Source organism: Miniopterus schreibersii, assembly GCF_964146895.1.
Source record: "Miniopterus schreibersii genome assembly, chromosome: 21".
Lineage (NCBI taxonomy): Eukaryota > Metazoa > Chordata > Mammalia > Chiroptera > Miniopteridae > Miniopterus > Miniopterus schreibersii.
In genome coordinates this window covers 2,766,262-2,790,769 of record NC_138123.1, presented here as the reverse complement: position 1 = coordinate 2,790,769, position 24,508 = coordinate 2,766,262, and the positions used below count along the sequence as shown (strand labels likewise).

The 24,508-nt window shown below is 45.0% G+C and overlaps 2 protein-coding genes across 2 annotated transcripts in view; one reads left to right on the top strand and one right to left on the bottom strand.

The window, feature by feature from the left end:
• BRINP3 (BMP/retinoic acid inducible neural specific 3) overlaps positions 1–9,337 on the bottom strand; it is a 341,361-nt gene extending 332,024 nt beyond the window's left edge. The window contains exon 1 of the mRNA XM_081123748.1: positions 8,836–9,337. The gene's annotated coding sequence lies outside the window, so the exon portion shown is untranslated. The remainder of the gene's footprint in view (positions 1–8,835) is intronic.
• On the top strand, positions 2,489–16,792 carry RGS18 (regulator of G protein signaling 18). The gene is made up of 5 exons (XM_081123755.1): positions 2,489–2,841; positions 3,421–3,522; positions 4,484–4,545; positions 14,152–14,318; positions 15,702–16,792. The coding sequence occupies exons 1-5, from the start codon at positions 2,687–2,689 to the stop codon at positions 15,957–15,959; spliced, it is 744 nt and encodes a 247-aa protein (XP_080979881.1). The 5' UTR covers positions 2,489–2,686; the 3' UTR covers positions 15,960–16,792.
• Positions 16,793–24,508: the final 7,716 nt, after the last annotated feature.

Genomic DNA, 24,508 nt, shown 5'->3' with positions numbered 1-24,508 from the left:
GAGAAGAAGGTGAGAGAGATTTTCTTTTCCTATAAAAACAGAGTGGAGCTTGGTGACGATGACACGGTCTCAGATCCATAAGGAACTGGAGGCCTGTGCAGTTTTAAAATACCTCAGGAAAACGTTCGTGCCTCTCTGTTAATTCCAAGTCATTGAACTCGCGTTAAACATGCTGGCCCAGCAAAAGCACATGGTAATTTCATCGGTGCAAATGAAATAGATCTGAGTGGAGTGGGATTTGGGGAGAAGAAAGAAAATTAAAATTATTGCCTTCAGGAAAATATCACTTATATAACACCAAAGTTTTTAATAACTTCATCTACCAAAAAAACCTCTTTTTAAAAGTTTCAGAACGCAAGCGATTAGTGGACCAGCGAGGGCGTCCTCGGGTCCTTGGAGGGGACACTTAGGTGTGTCCTGTAACCTCTCAGCAGGTTGCCTGTATGCAAACCTGGCCGATGGCTGGGCTTTCCTTCAACATTGTTTGAAGATTAAATGTGAAAAGATATGAAAAATGACTTGATGCACAACAGATGCAACTTCCTGACCTGTTTTTATTTAATAAAATAATATAAGCATATGCTACACGTATAAATATTTCCTATCTGTCTACTCAGTTGGCATAAAAGAGAACCCGGGGTACCTTTCTCTGTCTCTGTCTCTCTGTCTCTGTCTCTCTGTCTGTCTCTGTCTCTATCTCTTTGCCTGTGTCTCTCTATACAGAAAGGTGAATATATAAATATAGAGTGTATTTTATATAATCAATTAGCTGGTAAGTGGGATACACATTGAGCATTTATTGGACAAATGGACTTTCCTGAGGGGTTTGGATGGTTTTACTGTTGGAAGGTGAGCAAAGCCGTGCAAGTGCTATAAATATCGATCTGTGAAATTAGGTGCAGACTCCACACCAGTTAAATCTTCAGAGGGCCCTGCTTCCCGCTGAAAGTGAAAATTACTGACATTACAAAAACAGACTAAAAGCAGTAAGAGCTCCTACAAAAAATGATTAAGAAGGCTTCCTGGAGGAGTCAAAGAAAAGAGCAGCGGAAAAGAACCGTTGCTTGTAATTCTCGCCTTGGAAGCTAAGGATGTAAACATGAAGGAATATATTATAGAAAACCTCTGCTCCATATGAAGTTTTAATGTGTCCAACGACGACAAAGAAAAGACTAGCAGTTATACTGTTTAACAGAAGTAGTTGAATAATTTAAAGTAGGTTGACAGGTCTTTTTTTTTTCCCCCCGCATTAGGTCAGATCATAAATTACAGGCCTGGAAAATGCTCTAGCTTAGCAAGATTACCATGTCCGAGGATTTGCCAAAATGGGAATTTAAAGCTTTATGTATTGACCCAAACTATGTTTATTTCCCTTTTATACTGCAACATGTTTTAATTTTTTGTGTCGGCAAATCTAGAGCCTCATTCAGCACATCCAAAGAAGCTGAAAAACCTGCTTTTGTAAATTCATAGAATCAAAGACACGGGTGGATTTCAACCCCCAGCTGAGAGACTCACGTCGTGCACACAATTTCAACAAACGTTTGAAGAGAAGGTCAGTACGTGGCTGTTGCTCCCTCCTCTGGATGTAGGAATTCAGCTAGAGCCTCAGGGACCCGATGATGTCCAGGCTCCCGTGATCTCTCCCTGTCCTCATGCTTACAAATTAAACCTCCGATAAATACAGCGAATGCTAATACGCGCCAGGGGACGTCATGGTGGGTGTGCAAAATCTGCAAAATCTACGCCACCAGCCTCTGTTTCAAGCCGACCTTGCCACGGAAAGCTCTCTGCGTGACATCGTTAAGTCAACGCTCAGCCACGGTGGATTTAAAAATACGTTCAAAATAGAACTGATGGAATCAGGAAGGTGTGTCTACAGATACATATTCATTTTCTTCAATTTCAATTCTGCGAATGTCCTGAGCTCCTGGCTGGTATCCCTGAGGACTATTTTCTTGAAATCAGTAACTTGAAAAGACTGACAACAGAATAAATTTCCTTTTGGATTTGTCGGCCTGCTTTCTACTGTGTGCAGTTGTAGGGGGACTGAAGCATTTGCTCCTGGGGACCCTGTCTCCCGCTGACCCCTGGGACTTGGCAGGAACAGATCACTTTGTACCCCTCACCCGCGGCTTCCTTTTCTATAGAATCTGAGTGATGGGCTAGATCGTTTCTTAGGTATTTGGGTTTCATGGAACAGTAACCAAAATGGAGACATGGAGGCTGAACCAAGGTGGAGTTGCCATTTCTTTCTTAACAAGGAGGTAAAGTAAGGGGACATGCCAACTGCCATCTCCAGGCATGACGTGGGGCTTTGCCAGGACACGTCTGCACACGGGCCACACACACTAAAGAGCTTCTCAGAAGCTGGTGTGGGAAAGGCCAGCGCTGAGGGTCTGGTCGAGCACCGTCTGGTTGCACAAACCGAAAAGGGAAGTTGTGCTGTGGTAACACTCGTCTTTATCTCGGGACCAGGAGCCGCTGTGCAAATTTGTCGTCTCATTTCCCTAAACAGCTCGGGCCTGCCTGGACTTTGCCTCCTCGGTGCTCCGTGTTCCTGCCTCCCGAGGAACAGCCCAGCCCTCAGGGCCGGCTCCTTCTCATCAGCTTCGAGCGCTGCCGGCGGAGCTGAGAGGCTTTTCTCGACCATGTGCAGCCGTGGAGCAGGGTCCAGGGGCGCAGGATGCAACGGACGGGCCGTCTCTTCGTTGTAGGGACGATGGAAACATCGCTGATTCTCTTTCCCCAACTGAATATGTGCGAACCAAAGGAAAAGACTTTTTTCAAGTTGATTCATGGTGCAGCCAAAGACGACTCGAGCAGAGAGGCCAAACTCAGGTGAAAATCATTAATTTTTAAAATCTGCCTTATACTTTTAAAAACCTGTCGAAGACTATTTGCTAGCCCTTGAGGGGAGAGATTAACCAAAGAACTTCCATGCATATGTGCACAACCCATGGACACAAACAGTGTGGTGAAGGCCTGGGGGGGCGGGAGGAGGGGGCAACGGGGGAAGGGGGGGCATCTGTAATACTTTCAACAATAAAGATAAATTTAAAAATATATATATCCAGTTGAAAATATACTGAACTGTTAAAATTGAAAATAAAAGTTATTAGAAGTAAGCAACTGTTAAATCTAGTGTTTTCATTTAAAAAGTGCAACAATTTTAAACACACAGACTAACTAGCAGCAGTCTTTACTGAGACAGAATCTTAAATACTCTGCGGTCACTGAGGGGAAAAAACAAATATATTTCACATGCCCTATCCTAATCCTTCCATGAGCAGAATACTTAAGTGAAATTCTTTAATAAAGCCACTGAGCGTGGGAGCGGGAGACGACCGGTGTTCAGGTCATTGCCGATTCCAAACTTGTCATCCAAATGCTCCTGACGCTAATGCCTTTTCGTTACAGAGCCAAGGAGAAAAGAAACCGGCTAAGTCTCCTTCTGCAGAAACAAGAGTTTCATGAAGAGCCACAGGCCAGGAGATCGGGGCACTTGGCCAGAGAAACGAGGTGCGTAACGATTCATTATTTGGGGGGGGGGGAGATTTTGCTGATTCTATCATGAGAGATTTAAAAAGGAGGAAATCTGAGATCTCCATTTTACTGAAAATTACACTGTAATGCAGGAAGGTTAGAGATCTCGTTTCAAAAAAAAAAACACAAGGGTTATTCTATAAAATGCAGCCACATTGATAGCTTAAATAGAATAATCTTATAAAAATTTAAAGGTGCTCCTTTCAAATTATGGACCTGTCCATTTTAAGTGATATATTTTGCTCCTTATAAAATGACGGATTACCAATGCAATGCTGTCACAGAGAAGAGCCAGTCCTGTCTTTCCTGGGTAATTTGAAAAAAAGGTTCTAGATACAACAGCAGGTAAAGCACAGAAAGGGTCATTTGTGACTTTTAGCCATTTCTTTAATTCACACAGAGAACGGAATAGCCTTATATACTTATATAATGTAAATTCTTCCAAACATGAAATAGGACCAATAAAAGAGCCAAGACAAATATTCTCAACTCCCTAAATTATCAACAGCACTAACACAGCTGTGGTGTGTACAATGCGTTACGTTTCTTCACCCTTTAAAACTTCATTAGTCAAACTTCCTGTATCTGTTCTAAAAGAAAAAAGGCTGCACGTTGTGGTAAGAGTTTCAAGGAAATTGCAGTTTTTTAAAAAATTCAACTGAAAGCTAATGTCAGTGTAACTTCTTCTATCTGCTGAATTAAGAAAAGTCACTGACCTGATTTTTTTTTCTTAGTTCTTAACGTAACACATGATTCGTCTTTCCCTAGAACATAATCAAAGGCTAAAGTGGGAAGAAAGGTGGCCGATGTGCGTGACGTTTCGGGGTGGATGCCGCTCCCGTGTCACGGCGAGAGGCCCTGAGCGTGGGGCGGGTGGAGCAGATTCGCACCCAGGCCGCCGCGCACCCCGTTATAAACCATGTTGTGTCTTGAACAGAGTCTGCCCTGAAGAAGCGACAAGATGGGGAGAATCGTTTGACAAACTGCTTTCCCATAAAGGTTGGTGGTGTTTTCTTTCCCCCCAAATACTTTATTCCTTAATGGAAAACTGTACAAAGTATGCACGGGACTATCTATACAACAGAGACTCTCATAAAAATTGAGTCTCCTCGGTAATTTACAGGAATCGAGTTTCTGGTCAACAGAAATAACAAAATAGTCAACTAATGGAAAATAGTTTTAAAATAGTCTCATTTTATTAAGAATTACTTATGGTGGTTGAAATATTACTTCTTAGAGCTGTGGTTAATAGTTTCAAATTTTGAAATGTTTTTTTATTTTTAAATGAGACCCTTGGTTTTATTAAATCCCAGATTATCTGTGCTATTTTCAGTGCTAAGTTAGCTAAAATGTGAAGTAATTCTTTTGATGGGCACTCAGGAAACCCTCACGGACATAGTTTTCATTTTATAAATGCTTTCCTCTCCATAACAAGCATCTGTTTTTAAAGCAGATTTCCTAGAAGTTAAGAATCAGCTGGGTGTGTTAAGGTGGAGCTTGGGGGTGAGATGGGGTAGGGCCGACACTGAGCCCCCCGCCTGCCGTGCGCCGTGGTGGGTGAGACAGGCCTTGGGGCCAATTTCCAAACGGCAGCGGGGAGTGAGCTCCTTGGCTCTCACTGGGCCCCGGACGTCCTTCAGGCAGCGCCCGACCAGCTGGACGAGGAGGCAGGGAGTGGGGGCAGCCGCGGGGCTCCCCGTTTCCCACACTGACCGGGCGGGGTCTGCTTTATCGGCGGCAGTTCCCGCACACTTCCTCCGGCCCGCAGCTGCCCCTGGTATCTCAGGTCCCCTGCTCCTGCCTCACCCTCCGAAACCAAACCCTCCGCAGTTCCCCAGGCGGAGCAGAGCAGGCTGCTCTAAGACTGTTCAGGCCCCGCTCTGGGGTCCCCACCCCGGGTGTCCCCTGGGAGAAGGGGTCCCCACGGCGGGGGTGGCCGAGAGGGCGGCGATCAGCCTCAAGCGCCGCGTTCCTTGAGATGAAACCCCAGCTCTGTCTGTCTGTCTGCATTTTCGGTGTTTTTCGTCCTCAATTGTCTATATTGAGGCTCGGGTGACCCGGTCACGTTCCCCTGAATTTAGTGACCCTAAGAATCCAATTCCGCAGACTATTCCTGAAAATTGTCCCTCTTCCAATGAAAACAGATTCCATAATATTAACTCAAAGAATAAAAATTAAAAAAAAATAGAGAAGCCAAGACTTCGGTGTAGGGAGCGATGTCGTCGTGACCGCGAGGGCAGCAGTGAGAGGGCGTCCACGCTGAGGACATCTAACCTGTCACTCTCCCTGCGTCACGGCTGCTTAACACTCTGTGGCTTCATCGCTCGCTCCCCGTGGAGAGGGGTTCGGCAAAGCGCTCCCCTCAGTGACTCCCCCGACTCCCCCTTCCTCACTCCTCGATCCAACCACTTCTGAATTACAGTTAAAACGCTGGCCAAACGGGTGCCGAACCTGGCCCAGCCTAACTCCACCGCCGCTAAGTGGATCCGTTCTTAAGACTAATTGCAGCCACCTGTGTGAAACTCCCCTCCCTAATCCACGCCCCCCAAATTTGCTTAAAAAAAAAAATTATTTCCAATATTCTGGCACCTCCCAGCCCTCTAGCTTCGTTAGCAGCCAGAGCAAGGGACACGGGGGAGTGGAATTCGTTTGTCAGCAGCTTGACCGTTATGAGGAATCTTATTGTGAGATTCCGCTGGGAACCGCCAGGCCCAGCACATGCCGGGTGCACCCTGAGCGCTCAGCCAACAGAACCAAGCCTGCTGCCAGGGAGTCTGTCCAGGGTCCCTCTGAGGGCCGAGTCCAGGGACTCTCCTGCCTCACGAGGGCCGTATAATCTTCCCAGTTAAGCTTCCTGATCGCCTTGACCTTCAGTGTCCTCCAAGGTCAACGGAGATGATGTCTTTAGTTCCAATGGAAGCAGATTTCTGTCGGAATTAGATGAGATGGGGGCTACGATACCGACGACTGCCTGACGCCGCACAAGTGTAAATGTTTACCGCTATTGGAAAATACCAACAAGTGTAATTACCTCTCCGTGTTTCCCTGTCCACTGCTCGCGGGACAAACATCATGGGGGGTTAGATTGCCGCTGGAACAAAGGCGGCGTGGGCTGGGTTTCTTGCTTCACCTTAATAAATGGGTACCTAGTAATTTCATCACACGCTCAGAGCCCGTTCGGCGGGAAGGGAGGTTTGGGGAGGGTACTTAGTTCTCTAGAGAGCGCTCCCCCGGCCCTGCTTTACAAGCAGTCAAAGCCAACCGGGGGAAACGCTAAATCCGCTCTCTTACTGCTGGGAAGACTAAAGCTATGAAGCGGCAGAGCGCTGAATCCAGAGAGGGTGACGCCGATTCCAAAACGCAGCAGCGACCCGCTGGCTGTCACCGTCAGAGCTCGCGATCGAAGTGCTAATTAAATTACACTGAGCTCACCCGAAATTACGTGACTGGTACTCTTTTCATCAGTCCTCAAAAATCCAATTATTTTCATTGCAAAACTTATTGTAATATTAAATTATAAAGCTTAAAATAATCAGCTAAAATGAGTCTCTTGGTGGCAATGGTTAAATTCAGCTCATTTGTACTGGTTTGACTCTAGACACACACACGCCCCAAAACAGGAAAATCTTATACTTGTGTGTGTAACACACACACCCCCAAAAAAGGAAAAATCTTATACTTGTGTGTAACACACACACACCCCCAAAAAAGGAAAAATCTTATACTTGTGTGTGTAACACACACACACACACACACACAGGCCTGGCTCTACCTATCAAATTGTATAGAATTTCTCTTTGGTTAAATGTATCAGTTTCTCTAATTCTGTGCCGTAGCTACAGAAAGGAAATAGAACTTGTATTAAATTTAAACGGGACATGAAATGAACAGTAGAGAAAGTTGAACCTTCAGTTTGACAAGACAGCTGATATTAAAACCACTGGAGACTGGTCTTAGCGTCTTTAGAAACGGAGCCACAGAAAAGATGGTTCTTACTTTAGATTTTAGGGGAAAGTCATCAGAATTCACCTCTGGTCAAGGAGAGAAAGGGCACCCAGGCAGAGCGCCGACGCAGGCAGGGTGCACTGCAACGAAATTAGGGAACTAAGAAGCAGTAATTCCTTATTGAGAAACAAAACTTGCAAAAAGGTGGCTTAAGATAACAGACAATAGGCCGATGAGACTAAAATAGAATGTTTCTGTGTGCTCCGCAGAAACCAAAAATATCCATGGAGTTTTCTGGTATCTCCACTACTTTACTCGAATTTCACTCTTAAAATGTAGTTTAGCTTTTTTTGAAAATTTAAGAAAACATAGTAGGTAAAAGTCCAAGGAAATCTAAACAAAGTATGGACTTAAATAATAATAATGTATCAACATTTCATAATAGGAGGGGACTGAATGCAGGGAATATGGCAACTGTACTATCTTCATAACTTTTCTGTAAACCTAAATTTATTCTAAATTTTTTTAAATAAGCTCAAACATGTTACCTAGTCAATTATTACCTGTGTCGTAAAGGGAGGTGATGGAGAAATAACAGATTAAAAAAAAAAAAGATGGGCCAAAGATCCCCAGATTTTATTCCATATTAAAAGGAAGGCGACGGTGCCTTTTACAGATGACAACCAGGGGGCACAGTATTTGCACTACCGGTTAGAGCTGGAACCGGCTTAGCTGCTGGAGGCCTTATCGGAAGCTCAGGGTTTTGGGGACGCGCACCTGGAACGTGGAAGCGGGTCTGATCACAGACAGAGGTCCTCTGACCGCCCCCCATAGCTGACTGAAGACGGCAGAGAGATCGGCATTTCCCGCCAAGGGTCCCCACTCCCCCTGCGACACAAGCCTTTATTTTCCTGGGCACCTTTTTTCCCCCACTTGCAGGGAATAAAATCCAATACGTTTAACCTTTTTAATTGATGACTATTTGCTTGGACTTTTTGCTCCCTGAGCTGTGGCCCCACAACAGGTGAGATAGAAGTAAAATCCGTAGGTCCTTGCATCCCCTTGGCTTAAAAATACGAGCCGATGAGACGGAGGAAAATGCTTATTGCTGACGCTGAGTCAAGGCCGCGAGGAAGCGAGTGCTTCTCTTTTGGGAAAGGAAACGAGTGCTTCTCCTTACACTTCACCTAGTGGCTTTTGAAGCTGCTCTTCCCGGTTTTCAGTGACCAATTTTCTGCAAGATAAGGAACTCCAGGGTTCTGCAAAATTAACCCTCCGAGTCAGGCTTACCCATCCCACCCCCGATTCCTTAATCATCCAAAGCATATGAGTAAGTAGACTCACCTGAAATCACAAACGGGTCGCATAAATGAACTGTCGTGGCAGAAGTAACCGGGACACCCTGCGGCCGGTCACGAGCCACGAAGCCAAATATCCGAGGGGAAACAGCGCGGCCTAAACAGAGGCTGTGTTGCCGTAGGTGGGCTTCCAGCTTCGGAGAGCACGGCTTTTGTTTCATTTGGTTTCTTGGCATCAGAAAAACCCTCCGACAGATGCCAGGGTTTCCATTTAGGGACTGGCAGGCTCAAGCGGCTCGGAGTGCCGGGCGCGCCGAGCCAGCTCCGTCCAGGGTGAATCCTGGCCTCGGGTCCTAAGCCCGCCGCGGCCGCCTGAAGGACTGTCAGTAAGCGACCGCCTCCGTGTGACAGGTGGGTCCACAGCGGCGGGACTTAACGCACAGCTGCCGGAGGGAGCGAGAGAAACGGAAACAGCTAATGCGCTCGGATCATCTTGCACAGCAGGGTCTGTCGCTGTTGTAGGAAAGTCCTCTAGTTGGACTTTAAACGAATGAGCCCCTCCTCTGTTGGCCTTCTCGCAGCCCCTTTCGGAGCCCGCTCCCCTCTATCGCATTCCTGTTATGCGACAACGTGACGGGCGTGCCTAGCACTCGGCGCTTTTTCTGAGGCCTGTTGATTGTCGGCATCGGTCAAGGTCACGGCCAACCCCGGTGGCAGGGTCTCTGCGTGGTGCTCCAGGCAGGACGGCCAGCAGGTCGTCCCCAGCGTGCCTGGGAATGAGCGAGGGGCTGTGTGCTAAGCAGCATTTATGTTGTTTTCAGAAAGGCCTCTATCTGGACTCCGTGAAAGTTCCTCTTCCTCCCTCTGCGGCTCCAGACAGACTGTCTCCCCTGCAAGGCCCTCCCTTAGTCCGTGGCGTACACGTGGACTTACTGATCCCTCCGCAGTGGGGACTTTGTTGTTTGCAGTCCTTCGGTGGTAAAGGTTCTATAATTTTATCCAGAACAAACCTCAAACCCCAGGGCTGTCTTTTACCAGCTGTACGATTTAAGGCAGTTTCACTCTCTGAACCTCAGTTTCTCCATCTGTAGCAATGGGTCTAACAGGACTTCTCCAGAAAGGGCTGACTTGAAAATCAAACAGAACTGCACTGATAACGGGCATCGAGCAGGGTGCCCAGACCTCGCCAACCCGCCAAGTGTGCAACTATTGTAACGAATACTGTATTTTCAGTATATGCTACAGTCCTCCGGTTCGCACTGGGTATCTCATAAATTTTTAGAAGATAGATGAAGGAAGTTATTTTTAATAAGTAAGGACCAATTTCAGTTGCCTGGCATATGGACGATCCCTTGTAGGTGTCGGCACAAAGCATTTTATTAAAATTGAGATTTATGAATAGGAAAAGTAATGCTCAAACCCTCCTAAAATTGTGACGATTATTAATTGACTCACTTTGGAATAATCTGGTATTTAAGAACTGGTCCATCTGTGCTTATACATGCTCTGTGGGTAGAATGAATTGAAATTTAGAAGTGTTTTCTTCACTGGGGTCCAAGTAACTCTGTTCCTAAGCCAAATACAACACAGCCTTGTTTCCTCTTTGCACACCACGTCTGACCTGGGACAGACCGTGCCCCGTCCTAAGGGGACGGACGTTTCATTCTTCCAGCTTTGCTTCAATTTCCCTTTAAACAGTGACAAAGGAACACGAAGGAAGGAGCTAAGGAGCCGCAGACAGACAGACAGACCACCTGCAACAAGTACTCTGATGTCCTCATGGCCACTGCCTGTCTACCCAGGGTTCCCAAAAACCTTCTCACGGTCATTGTGCCGTCCCGTCCCACACTGTTTCCTAACATCTAGCCAAGGAATTCTCTCCAGAAATCTACTTTACGGCAGCTACCAAGCCAACAAGAAATTTCAGATTTCCATTAAAAAAAAACAAAATACAAAGAAGCCATCAGTTCCGAAGACAGTGATTAGGGATAAATTGAGAGAATATAATTTTTTTAAAGAATTCAAACCAGCACAAAGCGGATGTTCATTTGGGGAGGGAAAAGACACACATTTTAGAAATCTGGAAGGGCGAGGTTATGTTGGAGGCCGCGGCATGACTGCGAAGCCGCCTATCGCCTGGTTCACGCCAGCTGGTCTGCGGACTTGTTTTAGTTGTGGTTTTGCTTTTATAGACCTACCCGGGGCCCACCTTTCCAACCCTACTTCAGCTTTAAATTAGGGGTCGAAAGGCTTATTTCGCCTCCGTCTCTGGTTTCCTTCCAGAATCTTTATAGAAGGTGGGAGGAGGGGGAAAGGCAGCGATGAAACCAGAGACTATGCAACCAAAACCAGCTTTCCTGTTACATCAGCAGAAAAGGAAGCCACCGCGAGCGGCTGCCGACCGGGGCCCAGGGGTGCTCAGTCCGCCCACCCTAAAGTCACCGGCCGGCGGCTCCAGGTCTCAGGGGGTGCTGCCACCCAGGGTGTCCCCCCAAAAAATGTACACACACTGTCAGCAGCTGACAGCTCAATTCTGAAAAGGAAATGCAGTTCACTGAACGCCGCCTTTATCGTAATTCAAAGTGTGCGTGTAGGTCTCTTGGGACACCCTCTCGTTTTCTACCATTAAAGGAGCGTAACGTCAGGCAGTCGCGGTGGCCCGCGTGGCGTTGGTGTGCGTTCAGGCACTGAGGTGCAGAGGGCGAAAGGAACCCAGCAGGGCGAGTGAACCAAACGGGGCCCCTGAAAACCCGTAACCCCGGGAAAAAATAAACATTTTTTTTTTACAAGACCAAACACTAAATAAAAATATGTAACAACGTTAAGAAAAAACTTCTTTCAAGAATCACTGTCCACTCGCGTGCCCCTGCTACCTTCCGAGAAAAGGGGCATGACTCGGGTTGGGCCACGAACCCCGAAAGCCCAGCGCGGGCTGGCGCAGTGAGGGAAGGGGGTTAGCATCACTCACGGGCCACTCGGGCTTCTCCTCGAGGCTGGATTTGCCGGCTCGTCCGGGAACCGCTCAGGTCATGGCGACCAGGAACTATCCTACGGGCACCTAAGGACCGAGACAAGTCCTGAGCCGCACGCTGGACAGGCGACGCCCTCTCCAATTCTTGTCGGCCCGACGTGTCTTGTTTTCCTTTCGCCAGCAGGTCATCGCCGACACCTGGCGCTCTGGGTGAACTTACTGGAAACCGTAGACTCCCCCTCCCGGGGAAAATGCCAGAGGAAGGGGCGGTGGGCAGACGAGCCCAGGGGCCTCCCATCCGGGTGGTGCCTGGAGCCATCCCGTTTCTGATATTTAGGGGATGGATGCCTATAGATTGTCACATCTTCTCTGACTGCTGATTTCTTAAACAGTACGCTCCTGGATCTCTAATACATTCAAAAAATTGCTCACAACGCTAAAGAAAAGGCTTCGTGACAAAGAGGACAAGTGTTCTACGTAGGAGAAGTGGTGATACGTAAAGCACAGTTTGAGGACTGTGTTAGTTTTCTGTGGCTGCTGTGACAATTTATAACAACGTTAGTGACTTAAAACAACACAAATTTATTATGTGACTGTTCTGTAGGTCAGAAGAGCAGCATCGGCCTGGCTGGGGGGTTGTCCCTTCTGGAGGGTCTAGGGAAGAATGCCTTTCGGAGTTATTTGGGTTTGGGGCAGAATTCTGTTTTTTGAAGTTGTGGACTAAGATCTTCCTTCTCTGGCTGGCTCTAACCTGAGGGCCATTCCACCTTCTAGAACGCGACACGTCCTTTGGCTCACGATGGTCTCCTTTGCCATCTTCAAGGTCAGCCACAGTCCTCCCCACGTTGCATCTCTCCGACCCGCTCTCCTGGCGTCTTCACTTTTTTTTTCTTCCCCTTTTTACCCCCACTGATCCCCTCCACCCCACATCCACCCCCACCCCCCAGGCCTTCCCCAGACCAGTGTCTGAGTCCATGGGTTCTGCTTCTATACATGTAAGTTCTTTGATTAATCTCTCCCCGCCCTCCCTCTGAGACCCCTCAGTCTGCTCCAAGCTTCTATGTCTCTGGATCCACTCTGTTCATCAGTCTATTTTGTTTATTAGATTCCACATATGAGTGAGATCATGTGATATTTGTCTCTCTGACGGCTCATTTCACTCAGCATAACACTTTCTAGTTCCCTCCACGCTGTCCCAAAGGCCAAAAGGTCCTTCCTCTTTACAGCTGCGTAGTATTCCGCCGCCTTCACTTTTAAGGACGCGTGTGATTCGACTGGAGGCACCTGTGTCGCCCACGTGCTCTCACTCTCTCAGCCACGCTCCTTTGCCCGAGAGGTATGCAAGGTTCTGCGGATTAGGGCATCCTCGGGGGGCTGTTTCTATGCCCACCAGAGGAAGTACTGCTTTCCTGGGCAAGATATATTTCTACAATTTCTTAGTTTGTTTGAAAAGTGAGACCAGGAGCAGCTGAACATGCCTGAAACTCAGTCTCCCCGTCTGTGACAATGAATACAGGGCACATTCCAGGCTCTGTCGTAAATAGTAAGTGCGGTCAGGAGTAGAAACAGTGCTCAGACCACAAAACCCCCCCAGGTGTTATTGATGCAAAACCTCTTAGTGTTCCCATCATTCTACCAAAAGAGATGCATCGTTCTTGCTTTGTTTGGTATCAAGCTGTTTATGTTAGAAATAACCGTCGACCCTGAGAAATCATTCTAGAGGGCAGCGGACATAAGCAATGAACGTAGCCCTGGCCGGGTAGCTCCGCTGGTTAGAGCACTGTCCCGATACCTTGATACACCAAGGCTGTGGGTTCGATCTCTGGTCAGAGCACGTACAAGGATCAGCCAGTGAATGCGTAAATAAGCGAAACAACAAGCCGATGTTTCTCTCTCTCTCTCAAAAAGTCAATAATTTAAAAAAGAAAAAGAAATGAATATAAGTGAAAATGAGTTGAGCAGACAAACCCTGGAAACAGTGTAAAAACAGGGAGACCCAAGGTCCTGAGCAGCAGAGGTATGGTCTGGAAGGGAGGGGGCTCCTGGGCTCCATCGAATAATCCACACCCACCCCCCACCCACCCCCAGGAAGAGGCAAGGCTGAAACAGACCCAGAGCAAGGTCCAGGGTAGGGGTCACTCCTACTCGGGTCTCGGTACGATCCCAGCCCCGTTTCAACAGGAATGGCTTTTCCCCTTCACAGCCGTGAAGACGACAGCTGGTTTCTATGAGGTCCCTCGTGGACAGCGTTCGAGACATGGGCACCTGTGCCGCCTCAGAGAGAGTCGAGGCTGTTCTCTTAATGTTTCCAGCTACACTTTAAGATTGAGTGGTGCCTTTCCTCTGCGTTAATAGTTTATAGTTAAAATATTTCACTTCCTCTCTTGGTAGACGGACTGGAGACTTTTACCAGATTTCTTAAAACCGAATTCAGTGAGGAAAACATTGAATTTTGGATGGCCTGCGAGGACTTCAAGAAAAGCAAAGACCCTCAACAAATGATCTTCAAAGCAAAAGCAATATACGAGAAATTCATCCAGAATGATGCTCCGCAAGAGGTAAAGATAATTGGGGGGGGGGGTGTACAAGTGTTTGAAAACATTTGGACAGAATCCGCCTTCATCAAATTGGTGGCCCCCACACATTCCACCAGAAAGGTCAGGATTTTGTTGACACAGAATGGGACCCCATCCAAACTGAACGTGTTGTAAGACATTGCCGTGGAAGAAGGGGTACAACTGAAGTTGTTCCTCAGGGTTATTTTGATTCTAGACTTAGAGTGAATACAATTACTTGCGACACATTTAGATTCAGTCACTTATTCATATTAGTCACTTTATCACAGAAACTAAAGAGGGAAGGCAAGAGCAATCGAGGCGTTTGTATCATGCCCCACTTTAACGTTAGCTCGTCTACCTGTACAAACTTTTATTTGCCGCAAAATGATTATTCCTCCTCAAGATAAACTAAACAAAATTCATAACAGAGAGGTGAGGGACACGTAATTGGGCAATGGTTCGAGTAAAAACGCAATTGTGATTTTCTGTGCAAACTCAGTGTGAGACAGTGATGTTACGATTGCTAAAAATGGCTGTAAAACTAGAAAATATTACCTATCCTCAAATACGAATTCAGTAGACTTTCTATATTTTTATTATGCGTCAATAAATGGTGTTTCTTCACTGAGAGGGTAGGTCTGGTGGGCGATACGGTTAAGAGCTCTGCTTGACTACAGATTCGTATTGTCCCTGAGGGAGCACCGTCTCTGAGGATACTGGTCCTCACGGAATGACGACTGTTCTCCTGGCCTCAGTTGTTTCATTCTGATCTGTGATTCACTGTTTTTCCCAAGGCCAACCTTACACACAGACCAAAAAAGGCAGCGAGGTGTAAGGTGTTACCCAGGAGGGGAAAGAAGAGACCTTACCTGAAAACTCACCCCCACCACAACCAGATATATCAGCGGCGCTTTGATAAAAAGCATTAAAGGATTTTATATCTTTAAAAGATACTCATTTTCAGCCCCCATCTACTTAGGAAAGCATCATAAGATGATGAAAAAAGCACTGGGATAAAACAAGAGCCCCACACTGAAATCCCAAATAGGCCCCAAACTCACTGTCGGCTGTCAACTGAAAATTATTTTATTAACGATTAAAAATGAGTTGAACCGAACGACCTCTATGGTATTTGCTACCGCAATACCCCGTTGTTCTAAATTAGCAGCGAGTGGGAAGGACCGGCAGCATGGGGAGCCAGGGGCCGCAGGGGACGCCACCCGAGGGCCAGGCACCAGAGCCCTAGGCCCATGGCAGGCAAAGCACCCAAGCACCAAGCACCACGCTCCCTCCAGTACTGAAGGGCCTTGTCTGTACCGTTTCTCAAAGGTCTTGACTGCCGGAGGCTGACCCTAATGACACTGTTTTGATGTTGCCGCTCAGGTTAACCTTGACTTTCACACCAAAGAGCTCATTGCAAAGAGCATCACGAAGCCCACCCTGCACAGCTTCGACGCCGCGCAGAGCAGGGTCTATCGGCTCATGGAGCAAGACAGCTACACCCGCTTCCTGAAATCGGACATCTACTCAGACTTGATAGCGGGGAGGCCCCAGAGACCGAGCAACCTCCGGCGACGGTCACGTTCCTTCACCTACAACGAATTCCAGGACGTGAAGTCGGACGTCGCCATCTGGCTATAAAGATGCTTTTGCTCATGTCGGGGGCGAGGTTGTATGTCTGCTTCTAAGGCACAGCTGTGTGTTAACAAAGGGGCCCGTCGTTTAAAATAAAATACGTCGTGTGAAAGGATGTTAAGAATGTAAATCGAAACTTTTATTCTAGCAATACAGACGGTATCTGCCAGTATATTCTGTAACGCTTGGCATTTGACTTCATTCTGTGCATAATCCGAAAATCAGATGTGAACAGACACTGATTAGTGAACATCAACCAAAATATAATGTCTATGATGCCTGAAACAATGAAGTAAATTCATTGAAAGACCAAGATTTAACCCATAAAATTTTATTTCTTATTCTTAAGCCTCTCTATTGTGAAATATAATAAATATTCTCTAAAAAAAAAAAAATCATATGATCATGAAGGAAACAAGAACTCTGCAATTAAGCCTATTAATTTATTTTTTGCTGGCCAATTTAGGGCATATTTTCTCCTTTCCTATTTTTCGTTTGTTTTCTCCTCCAGGTAGCTATTTTGCCAAGAATTTTAGGCAAAAGAGGTTTCAGGGTGTTGTACCTACATATAAACAGATGTATATATCAACAGCTTGATTTTTATGAGATAAATAATAATTACAATTATTCTTCAGTCTACTAAGTATAATTTCTCTGCCACAATTAACTATTCTCCCTCAGTAAGGAAAATCCTTAGGCAAATGTTGCAGGTTATATTAAAAAAAGACAATATTTATACTCTACACAGGATTTTGATTTAAAAATTAGGATTACAAATAACAGATAAAAAGTAACTGGAGAGAAATAAAAATCAATAAAATAACTAAATATTATGTTTTTAAAAATCATGTGTAAAGAAGCATTTTTTAATCCCTGAATACTGAAAATATTATTGACTGTGCTTATTCCAGCAGCCATCAGTATCTGCCTGAAAAAAGAAAAATATATCATTTAATCTTCATGTTCTCATTTTTCATTCAGAATCTCTGAAGTAACTTAAACAGGGGCCTCCGCTGAATGCCCGAGTCAGAAAAGGCATCTCCAAGCGTAGAGTTATGTAATCATCACAGCAAAGGCACTTACTAGATCCTAACAGGAATCAGGACTCTCTTCAAACAAAACACAGAATCGGGTGCATGTATCAAATACACCCGCCTGTCAGAAGTCATCTTGTTTGTTACACTGGAAATTAAACCTTAAATCAGAGCTCAACATGAAAGTTCCTCCTTTCAAATTTATTTTGGCTGATATTATAAAGATGTGCATGAATATGCACATACATGTCTATCGTTATATGAAATTGGAAGAAATGCAAACTACATTTTAAAATCAATTGCTTTTCTTTTTTTTTTTTTTAACATAAAATGCTAAGGACACTACAATTTAATTGAATGGTAATATTTGGAGGAATGAAAATTCAGATAACTTCATTTTGTGGAAAAAATGAACTACATTTATTGGCGCGTAGTATCTAAACTCGTTGACCATGATTTCTAACAGTATTAAAATTTTAGTTATATATATGCACACAGTTCCAGACTTCCAGATTTTTTGGAAGGACTGAGATACTCAATAACTAGTTTTATAGTAAAACTGCATATTCAATAAATACTCAATATTAAAATACTAAGTTTGGGTAGTTCTATCTGGCTTTTATACTGAAGATATACATTCCATATTAAATGAGTTGATCTCTTAAATTCATTTCTAAATAGAAGCTACCTTAATTTTTAGATACTTAGTTGGGTAATTTTTAAAAGACTTAAATGGAGCTGTTGATTTACTCTTTTGTTTTATAAAAACCCGTCTTGCTTGTTTTTAATACTTTCTAATTGCTTTCAAGAGCCTAAGACGTCTACAAAATAAATGCAGGAATGAGTAACGCTGGTTAAAATGAGTATTATAAACAGTGGAAACTGAAATTGATCGCAGAGGTTAATTTCTGTCTCCCACGTTTCAAGGCTGAGTCTTTGGCCAAGACATAAATTGGGCTGTTTGCTCGGATCTCTTCAAAGGGTAAGTGATGACTCAGACCGGACTCGACTTCAAGGAGAAAACACAAAACGACATTCAGCTATCAGATGTAACACCACAGTGATGAATTTGTAAGTTTTTGATGAATATGCCCTTTTTAAAATCTCTAATTATGCTACACAAAATAAAAGAGCATTAAAAATCACACCAAAACAATGACTCCTACAGAAAGCAGCACAGGCTCCGGCAGAAATAGGGGAGTGGAGATAAGGTGCTGAGCAGGACAAGGGGAGAACCAGAAAACCCACCCCCGTGAAAACGTCCTCGAATAAGAATTTTGTGCATTTATTAATATGTCGTATGTGACTGAATTACAGACTTTATTAAACCACTATCAAACCTGTTTATCTCTTTATTCTACAAGCCCTGAAGTCAACTAGCTTGACAATTATACTACTCCGTGTATTATTTTTTTTCTAGGTCTTTTAAAATTAAAACTTCTGAAAAATCAACGGAGTCTCGTGTGATTTTACAGATGGGGTTATTTCCTCCCCCAGACTCCAGCTTCCTAAACTAAGAGTTTATTGAGATTCTTCCATACACTCTCTCCCTGTAAGCCTGGCTTACACACACAACTCTTCCTGGGTGCAAAAATAAATGCCAATACTTCTATTTTTTATTCCATGCATAACATTACATTCCAAAACACTTTAATATGAAAATTGAGTCAGGATGTTTAGATAAAGGAAGTCAAACCCATGTAATATGATTTCAGAGTTTTGAAAATAAGATGCTCTGTGAATTTAAAATAAACGGCACACGGGAAGCCCCAATTTTCCTTCCTTAGTATGCGAGACATGGGTGCCTCCAGGCATCATAAGGTTACAGCGAATTTTAGGAGGCAGTTGAGATTTTGTGAACAGAAAATACACAAACTGCCATTTTATGTTACTCAGAAATCACCAGATTTAAAACTACCCTGACACGCTCAGAAATAAAACAGAAAATAGTTTATCATTTGTAACTACATGCAAAAAATTATCTTTTTAGGTTCTCGGTATTTAAGATTTTTGTTTGTTTGTTTCCTAGGATGTGAGTATGTTATTGTAAGTACACATGGGGATATTCAGATTACTTATAGAATCGAGTATCTTCCTCTCAATATGTGTCTCACCAACTGCAAGCAGCCGAGGGAAATGTCAATTACTCCAGGATATGGTATAGAAAGCACCCGCCAATTGTGAAAATATTAGGAGCTAACTGTGGCAGGCTCTATTTTTCTGTCGTATGCCAACATTTTAAACCGTGCTATTCCCTTTTCATCCTGAACAAACAAAATATTTCAACATTTTAGTTTTTTCTTACCAATTACCTAGATTTTTATTTCATTATGTAACGGGGCTAATGACTTGCAGTGCTCAAGGCTTCTCTCAAACCTGAACGGTGCAGAAGAGACATTTTCTGAAAAGAGACGTCTCCTAGGCAGGTGCATCGTACAATTTAATTTCATTCAATGAGGTAAAGGTCAGTGTGAGGCTATAAGAAAGTTAATTTACGCGACGTACGCACATGGAATATGAAAATAATATAGTACGGAATATGCACCATTCAAGCTTCTAAAACCAACCTCGGGGCTCCAAAAGCAATGGCAGGAAATGGTTCAACAATTACAATAAACTTTTTTTGATGATGTCAACTAATACACTCATTCTAAGAGCCACGAAGAGACAATCTTGTAGAACAACCGATTCTAGGAACTGGCCGTCCTTTGTGATGCGCTTCCTAAGTCCACGGGCTTCAGAAAATGCTCATCAACGTTACACCTGTCGACACTAACACAATTCTCCATGTAGGTCTACAGTCGAGTCCCGTAGTTCGTGTCAGTTTGCTGTTCATGCTGATGATCTTCTTGCAGCTCAGTATTTTTTAATCACGGCAACTGACACTCATTGCTTTATTGGCTATGTCCCGTGTTGGCTCATTTGAACAGGACTGAAATTGCATTCTTAGGCACAGTAGTGTGGCAGACACCTGTTGATCTGTTTATCCTAAAATCAAATTATTTTAATAAGAGTGTCATAGAATTACAGCCTCTCTCGGGGCCACTCAAGGGATTCCTGCCCTGTTCCCTTCAAAAAGAATAATTAACGATTCTTGATAAAGAGGATTTCTTGATGAAGAAGTCAGATTTTTCTGGAACCCTCTTGGGCATGGAAAAGAATTTCTTGACACTTTATAAAGGGTCCTGCAAAATATTAATTCAGAGACATGATCCTGTTTGTCCGCTGATCTGAATTGCTGGGACGCCTAGAAAAACACACGGTGTGGCTCGTAGGACCGCCCCCAGGCGCCTTCCCGCAGCGGGTGGCTCCGGGCGCCTGCCCGCCTCCCCCTCTCCTTCCACCGCCGCGTGCACCGGCTCCAGCAGCCCTGGTGTGGGGCCCGGAGTCTTAGCAACTCATTGGGTTCTGTAGTCTCTGCCCAGGTGAAAACAAGTGTGTTGTGGGGACAATCCGTTCTCGGGGTCAGGGGACACGGTGCCAAGAGGTGGGAGCAGACACAGCGCCGTGGCTGCCCGACCATCGCCCCTGGCAGCTGGAGAGACGCCTGCAGTCCTGGGAAGAGCCCGAGTCACGCTCGGAGAGAGGAAAAGCAGTTTCTCCGTGATTTTTGCTCCCTCCGTTCCCGCGGGCCCCAAGTCAGGTTACGCCACTAAGTGAAACACCTCGGGGTGGCCGTCTTTCATCGGCTCTCGTCTTCACTGACTGCTGTACGAGGGGCTCCTGCCCGGCCGGGGCGCTTCTGCTGGAGCGTTTATGGTCATTTTAAGGTTTTATCTTTGTCCCCCCCCCCCCCCGGGTTCTCTTGGTCAATATACGGAGAAGCCAGACGGTGGAGCAACAAGCACCACCGAGCAGGAGCCACTCGGGATAGAAGTTCTTCCCCAGTTGGGTTTTGCCCCTTCACGGGGTGGTACCAACATAAACGGCAACAGTGCCAACGAAACAAGTGCCCGCGTTCGTGTCCTTCTGGGTTTGCTACGCTGTCTTCTCTTCTAACAATTCTAAGTAACGATCAAACGAGCAAGGGCACTTACTGAGTGTGTCACACGCGTTAGGCGTTTGTTCTATGCCGCCTCCCACCAGTGTTTTGACTCCGGCAATTTAGCATCTTTGGGCGTCGTTTTTCAGCTATAAAAACGGTAGTAATGTGGGCACAGCCTGAGCACTTGAGGGCACGGTCGCTCCCAGGACTGCACAGCCCCGGCCGGGACTCTGGCTTCAGCCTGTGAGACCCCAGACTCCTGACCTGCTGCTGAGTTTGTGGCAGTTGGTTCCGCAGCAGTAAAAACCTCCTCCTCTACCCGGTAACTTTTACGGCATTTATACAGCCATCATCTGGTATTATTTCAGGTATTAAATATTTATTGAACAGCCATTGTATATCACGGACATACAGGACGTGCTGGGGTGCTTGGACTCGTGATAAATTAAACATGATCGACTACTCCTTTTTAAAATGTTACACCCAGGATTGATCAAACGCATCGGATGATTTCGGGCCAGTGCAAAGTTCAGCGGGACCATTGATCTGACCGTACACGTGGAGGCAGACAAAGGTAGCCATAGATTTGGGAAGCTATTTACTCAACGTTAGGACACGTATTCCCACGGAGAAGACTCTCTTGGCAATGACGTTTTTAGAGAGATCTGTTTCCTTTTTCAAGAGTGACTGTGAAGCGGTACAAAGATATTTTTAAAAAGCACTTTAAGCTTCTTGAAACACACTTTGCAAATGCAAAAGAAGATGACTATTGACAAAGGGCGTTTTAATGATCTTATTTACAGACTCACCCTTATTCAAATATATTGCCATAGTTCCCATCTAAGAACAGGCTTAATTTTTAGTGATTTCACCCGATCAAATACCTTCCTCCATCTTCTAAAATGTTACGCAATGATTAGCACTGGAAATGAGTATTAAATGACACTTTGCAGGCATCGTTTTAACCTTAATTTCAACAGACATCAGACTCACAGCTGATTATGGGTTCATAATCTCAAGCAGTATAGTAAATTAAAATGCAACCTCATATTTGATCCTAACTTAATGTTCACATTTGGAATTCTCGAGACAGATGTCAGACCCAAGTACTGTCTAACCCCGTCCTTCATTACTGTTTTGCCACCAAGTCCTACATCCCTCCCAAAGAGACCGTGGCTACACGGAAATTCGAAATCCCAGTCACCTGCTGCCACACTCAACACTCCATGGAGCAAGCCCCTGAGTCCTCACTGCAACTAGAGACAGAAAAGAAAACGCACAAACGCTACAAGGAAAGAACAGGCCCAGACACAGACCCACACCTTTTCAAAAACCTAATGAAACCTGGCTATGATCTGATTTGGGGGGAAAACATTGGTAAAACGCTATACACACCCATCTGTCTTTAGCGCGAAGCAGTGTGTAAAATGTCAAATACAAACTACGATCGGCGTCACGAAGTGAATCTAAACCAGAAAGCAGCTGACATTTCCAGACACATTTACTGTAATTCTGATCTGGTGACCGATGCACATTAAAGACCATTTTATACGCAGCACGCAGGACACAGGTATTCGCACTTCAGAACAACTCTTTAATGTACGTTGAAATTATTAACATTTTAAACAATTTGATGACCTCTGAAAACAAAAAAAAAAAAACAGACATGCATTTAGGACGCAAATTTCTTTCACGTTAAGGCTGATATTTTTCTAGCCTTTCTGAACATTTTTTTAAATCTTGTGACCAAAATTTTGTCTTGCCCACTAGGAGCCACACTACATTAGTTCCCGCATCTATGGGTTTGCTTTGCATGGTTTCAGTTACCTGCAAGCAACCGAAGTCTGAAAATTTGAATACCTGGAATATGTTTACTTAGAAATAAAAAATGTTTGCTGAAGTACTTTATTTTTTTTAAATGTGGTGAAGGTGGGGGGTTCAGGATAGAGAATATTGGTTTGTATTCCAGTATTTCATCTGTAAGCTGAGTGGTCAGAACTAAGATTTTCCCAGTCACAGAATTCACTGAGCAGCCTATTTAACACAAAACACGTGCACTTGGATATAACATACAATATATTTGAACTGTGTCGGCAGAACTATGTCGATGTTGTACTGAGTTATTGGTAACTGAATTTAAATGAACTATGTCCAGGTAGAGGGGGCAGGGGTTTATCAGGATGTATATACTAAAATGCTTATACCTTTGTTTATGAAAATATCTCATATGTTTATGTGTATTCAACTATTTAAGAAGCAGTATCCAGTGCTGTTTTTTTTTAATCTGGGTTGCAGCCATCTTAACGTGTCCTTTATGGTCTTTTGAAAGTCATGAGTCAGAACAAATTAATAGATTCGTACCAGATGGATTCCGACAAATTAAATGAAGACTGAACAGACACAATATACCCAGAGCTTAACAAAAAAGAAAAGAAAAACCGAAAGAAGAAAAAAAAGCAACTGGTAATTTCATGGGCATTGTCACCTATCAGGCCCAACGTGTCTGGTTTCTGAAACTTGCCTAACGTGGAGGTGTCTGAGGTTCTTCTCATCTCTGTTCGAACCCGAACAGCTGCCACTCACCACCTGCTGTGCAAAGCCCACTCCTTCTTATAAAAGCTTCTAGCGTCACGTACAAAAGCTCCTTCCAAATCAGCTAACCGCGCTTCAAATGTCACCCGCACCTTTGCTTGGCAGTCAAAAAGAAGTATCGAAGTGAGAAGGTAAATAACACCAAGGCTTACTTCTGACTCCCATCCAAACCCATAAATCTTTCACATGTTCACATAGTGTATTTTGAATTATGCAGAAGAGCTAGAGAGGGAAATGGGCCCAGGAGGAAAGCCTGTACGAGAAGCTACCTGTATTTTTATAGCCACGTGGAGCCGGAAGCCAGTCTGCGGAAGACGTTACGGAGACTGTAAATTCAGGGCTGGTGGCAGCTCTGAGCAGGAGGCCCTGGTACTACCAGCTTTACGACTCTTGTACCACTGAAGCCGACAGATTTACATCCATATATTTATACCCATACAAGCACCCGGACGCGTGTGCAAAGCTGGCCCCTGGGGGCCAACCCAGGCGGCTTCCACTAACATCTCAAAGCTGGGCTGGTGTGGGCCGTGCAGGCTCTACCTTCCGCGTGGTTCCCTACCCCAAAAGGAACGGATTCGTGTGTTTAGAAACATAAAGGGGCTCCTTTCTCCTTCAGTTATGACACTGGGACCTCTTGTGTCTGGGAAACGAAAGGGACAAAAGGTGCCCAGGTCAGGAAGGCGTGGTATGGCCCAGCCGGCGAGGCTCAGCCATTGAGCATCGACCTAGGACCCAGGGGATCGAGGTTGGATTCCCGGTCAGGGCACAGGCCTGGGTTTCGGGCTCGATCCCCAGTCGGGGGCGTGAGGAGGCAGCCGATCCATGACTCTCATCACTGATGTTTCTCTCTCCCTCTCTCTCTCCCTTCCTCTCTCTGAAACCAATAAAGATATTAAAAAAAAACAAAAAACAGAAGGCATGGTGTGGAAGTCACAGTGGCAATT

Bases quoted from the DNA above. Each gene is read 5' to 3' on its own strand.
- RGS18 (XM_081123755.1), top strand. From the start codon at position 2,687: ATGCAACGGACGGGCCGTCTCTTCGTTGTAGGGACGATGGAAACATCG. The intron at 2,842-3,420 runs GTGAAAATCATT...TTTTCGTTACAG, and splicing joins AGCAGAGAGGCCAAACTCAG to AGCCAAGGAGAAAAGAAACC. The intron at 4,546-14,151 runs GTTGGTGGTGTT...CTCTCTTGGTAG, and splicing joins CAAACTGCTTTCCCATAAAG to ACGGACTGGAGACTTTTACC.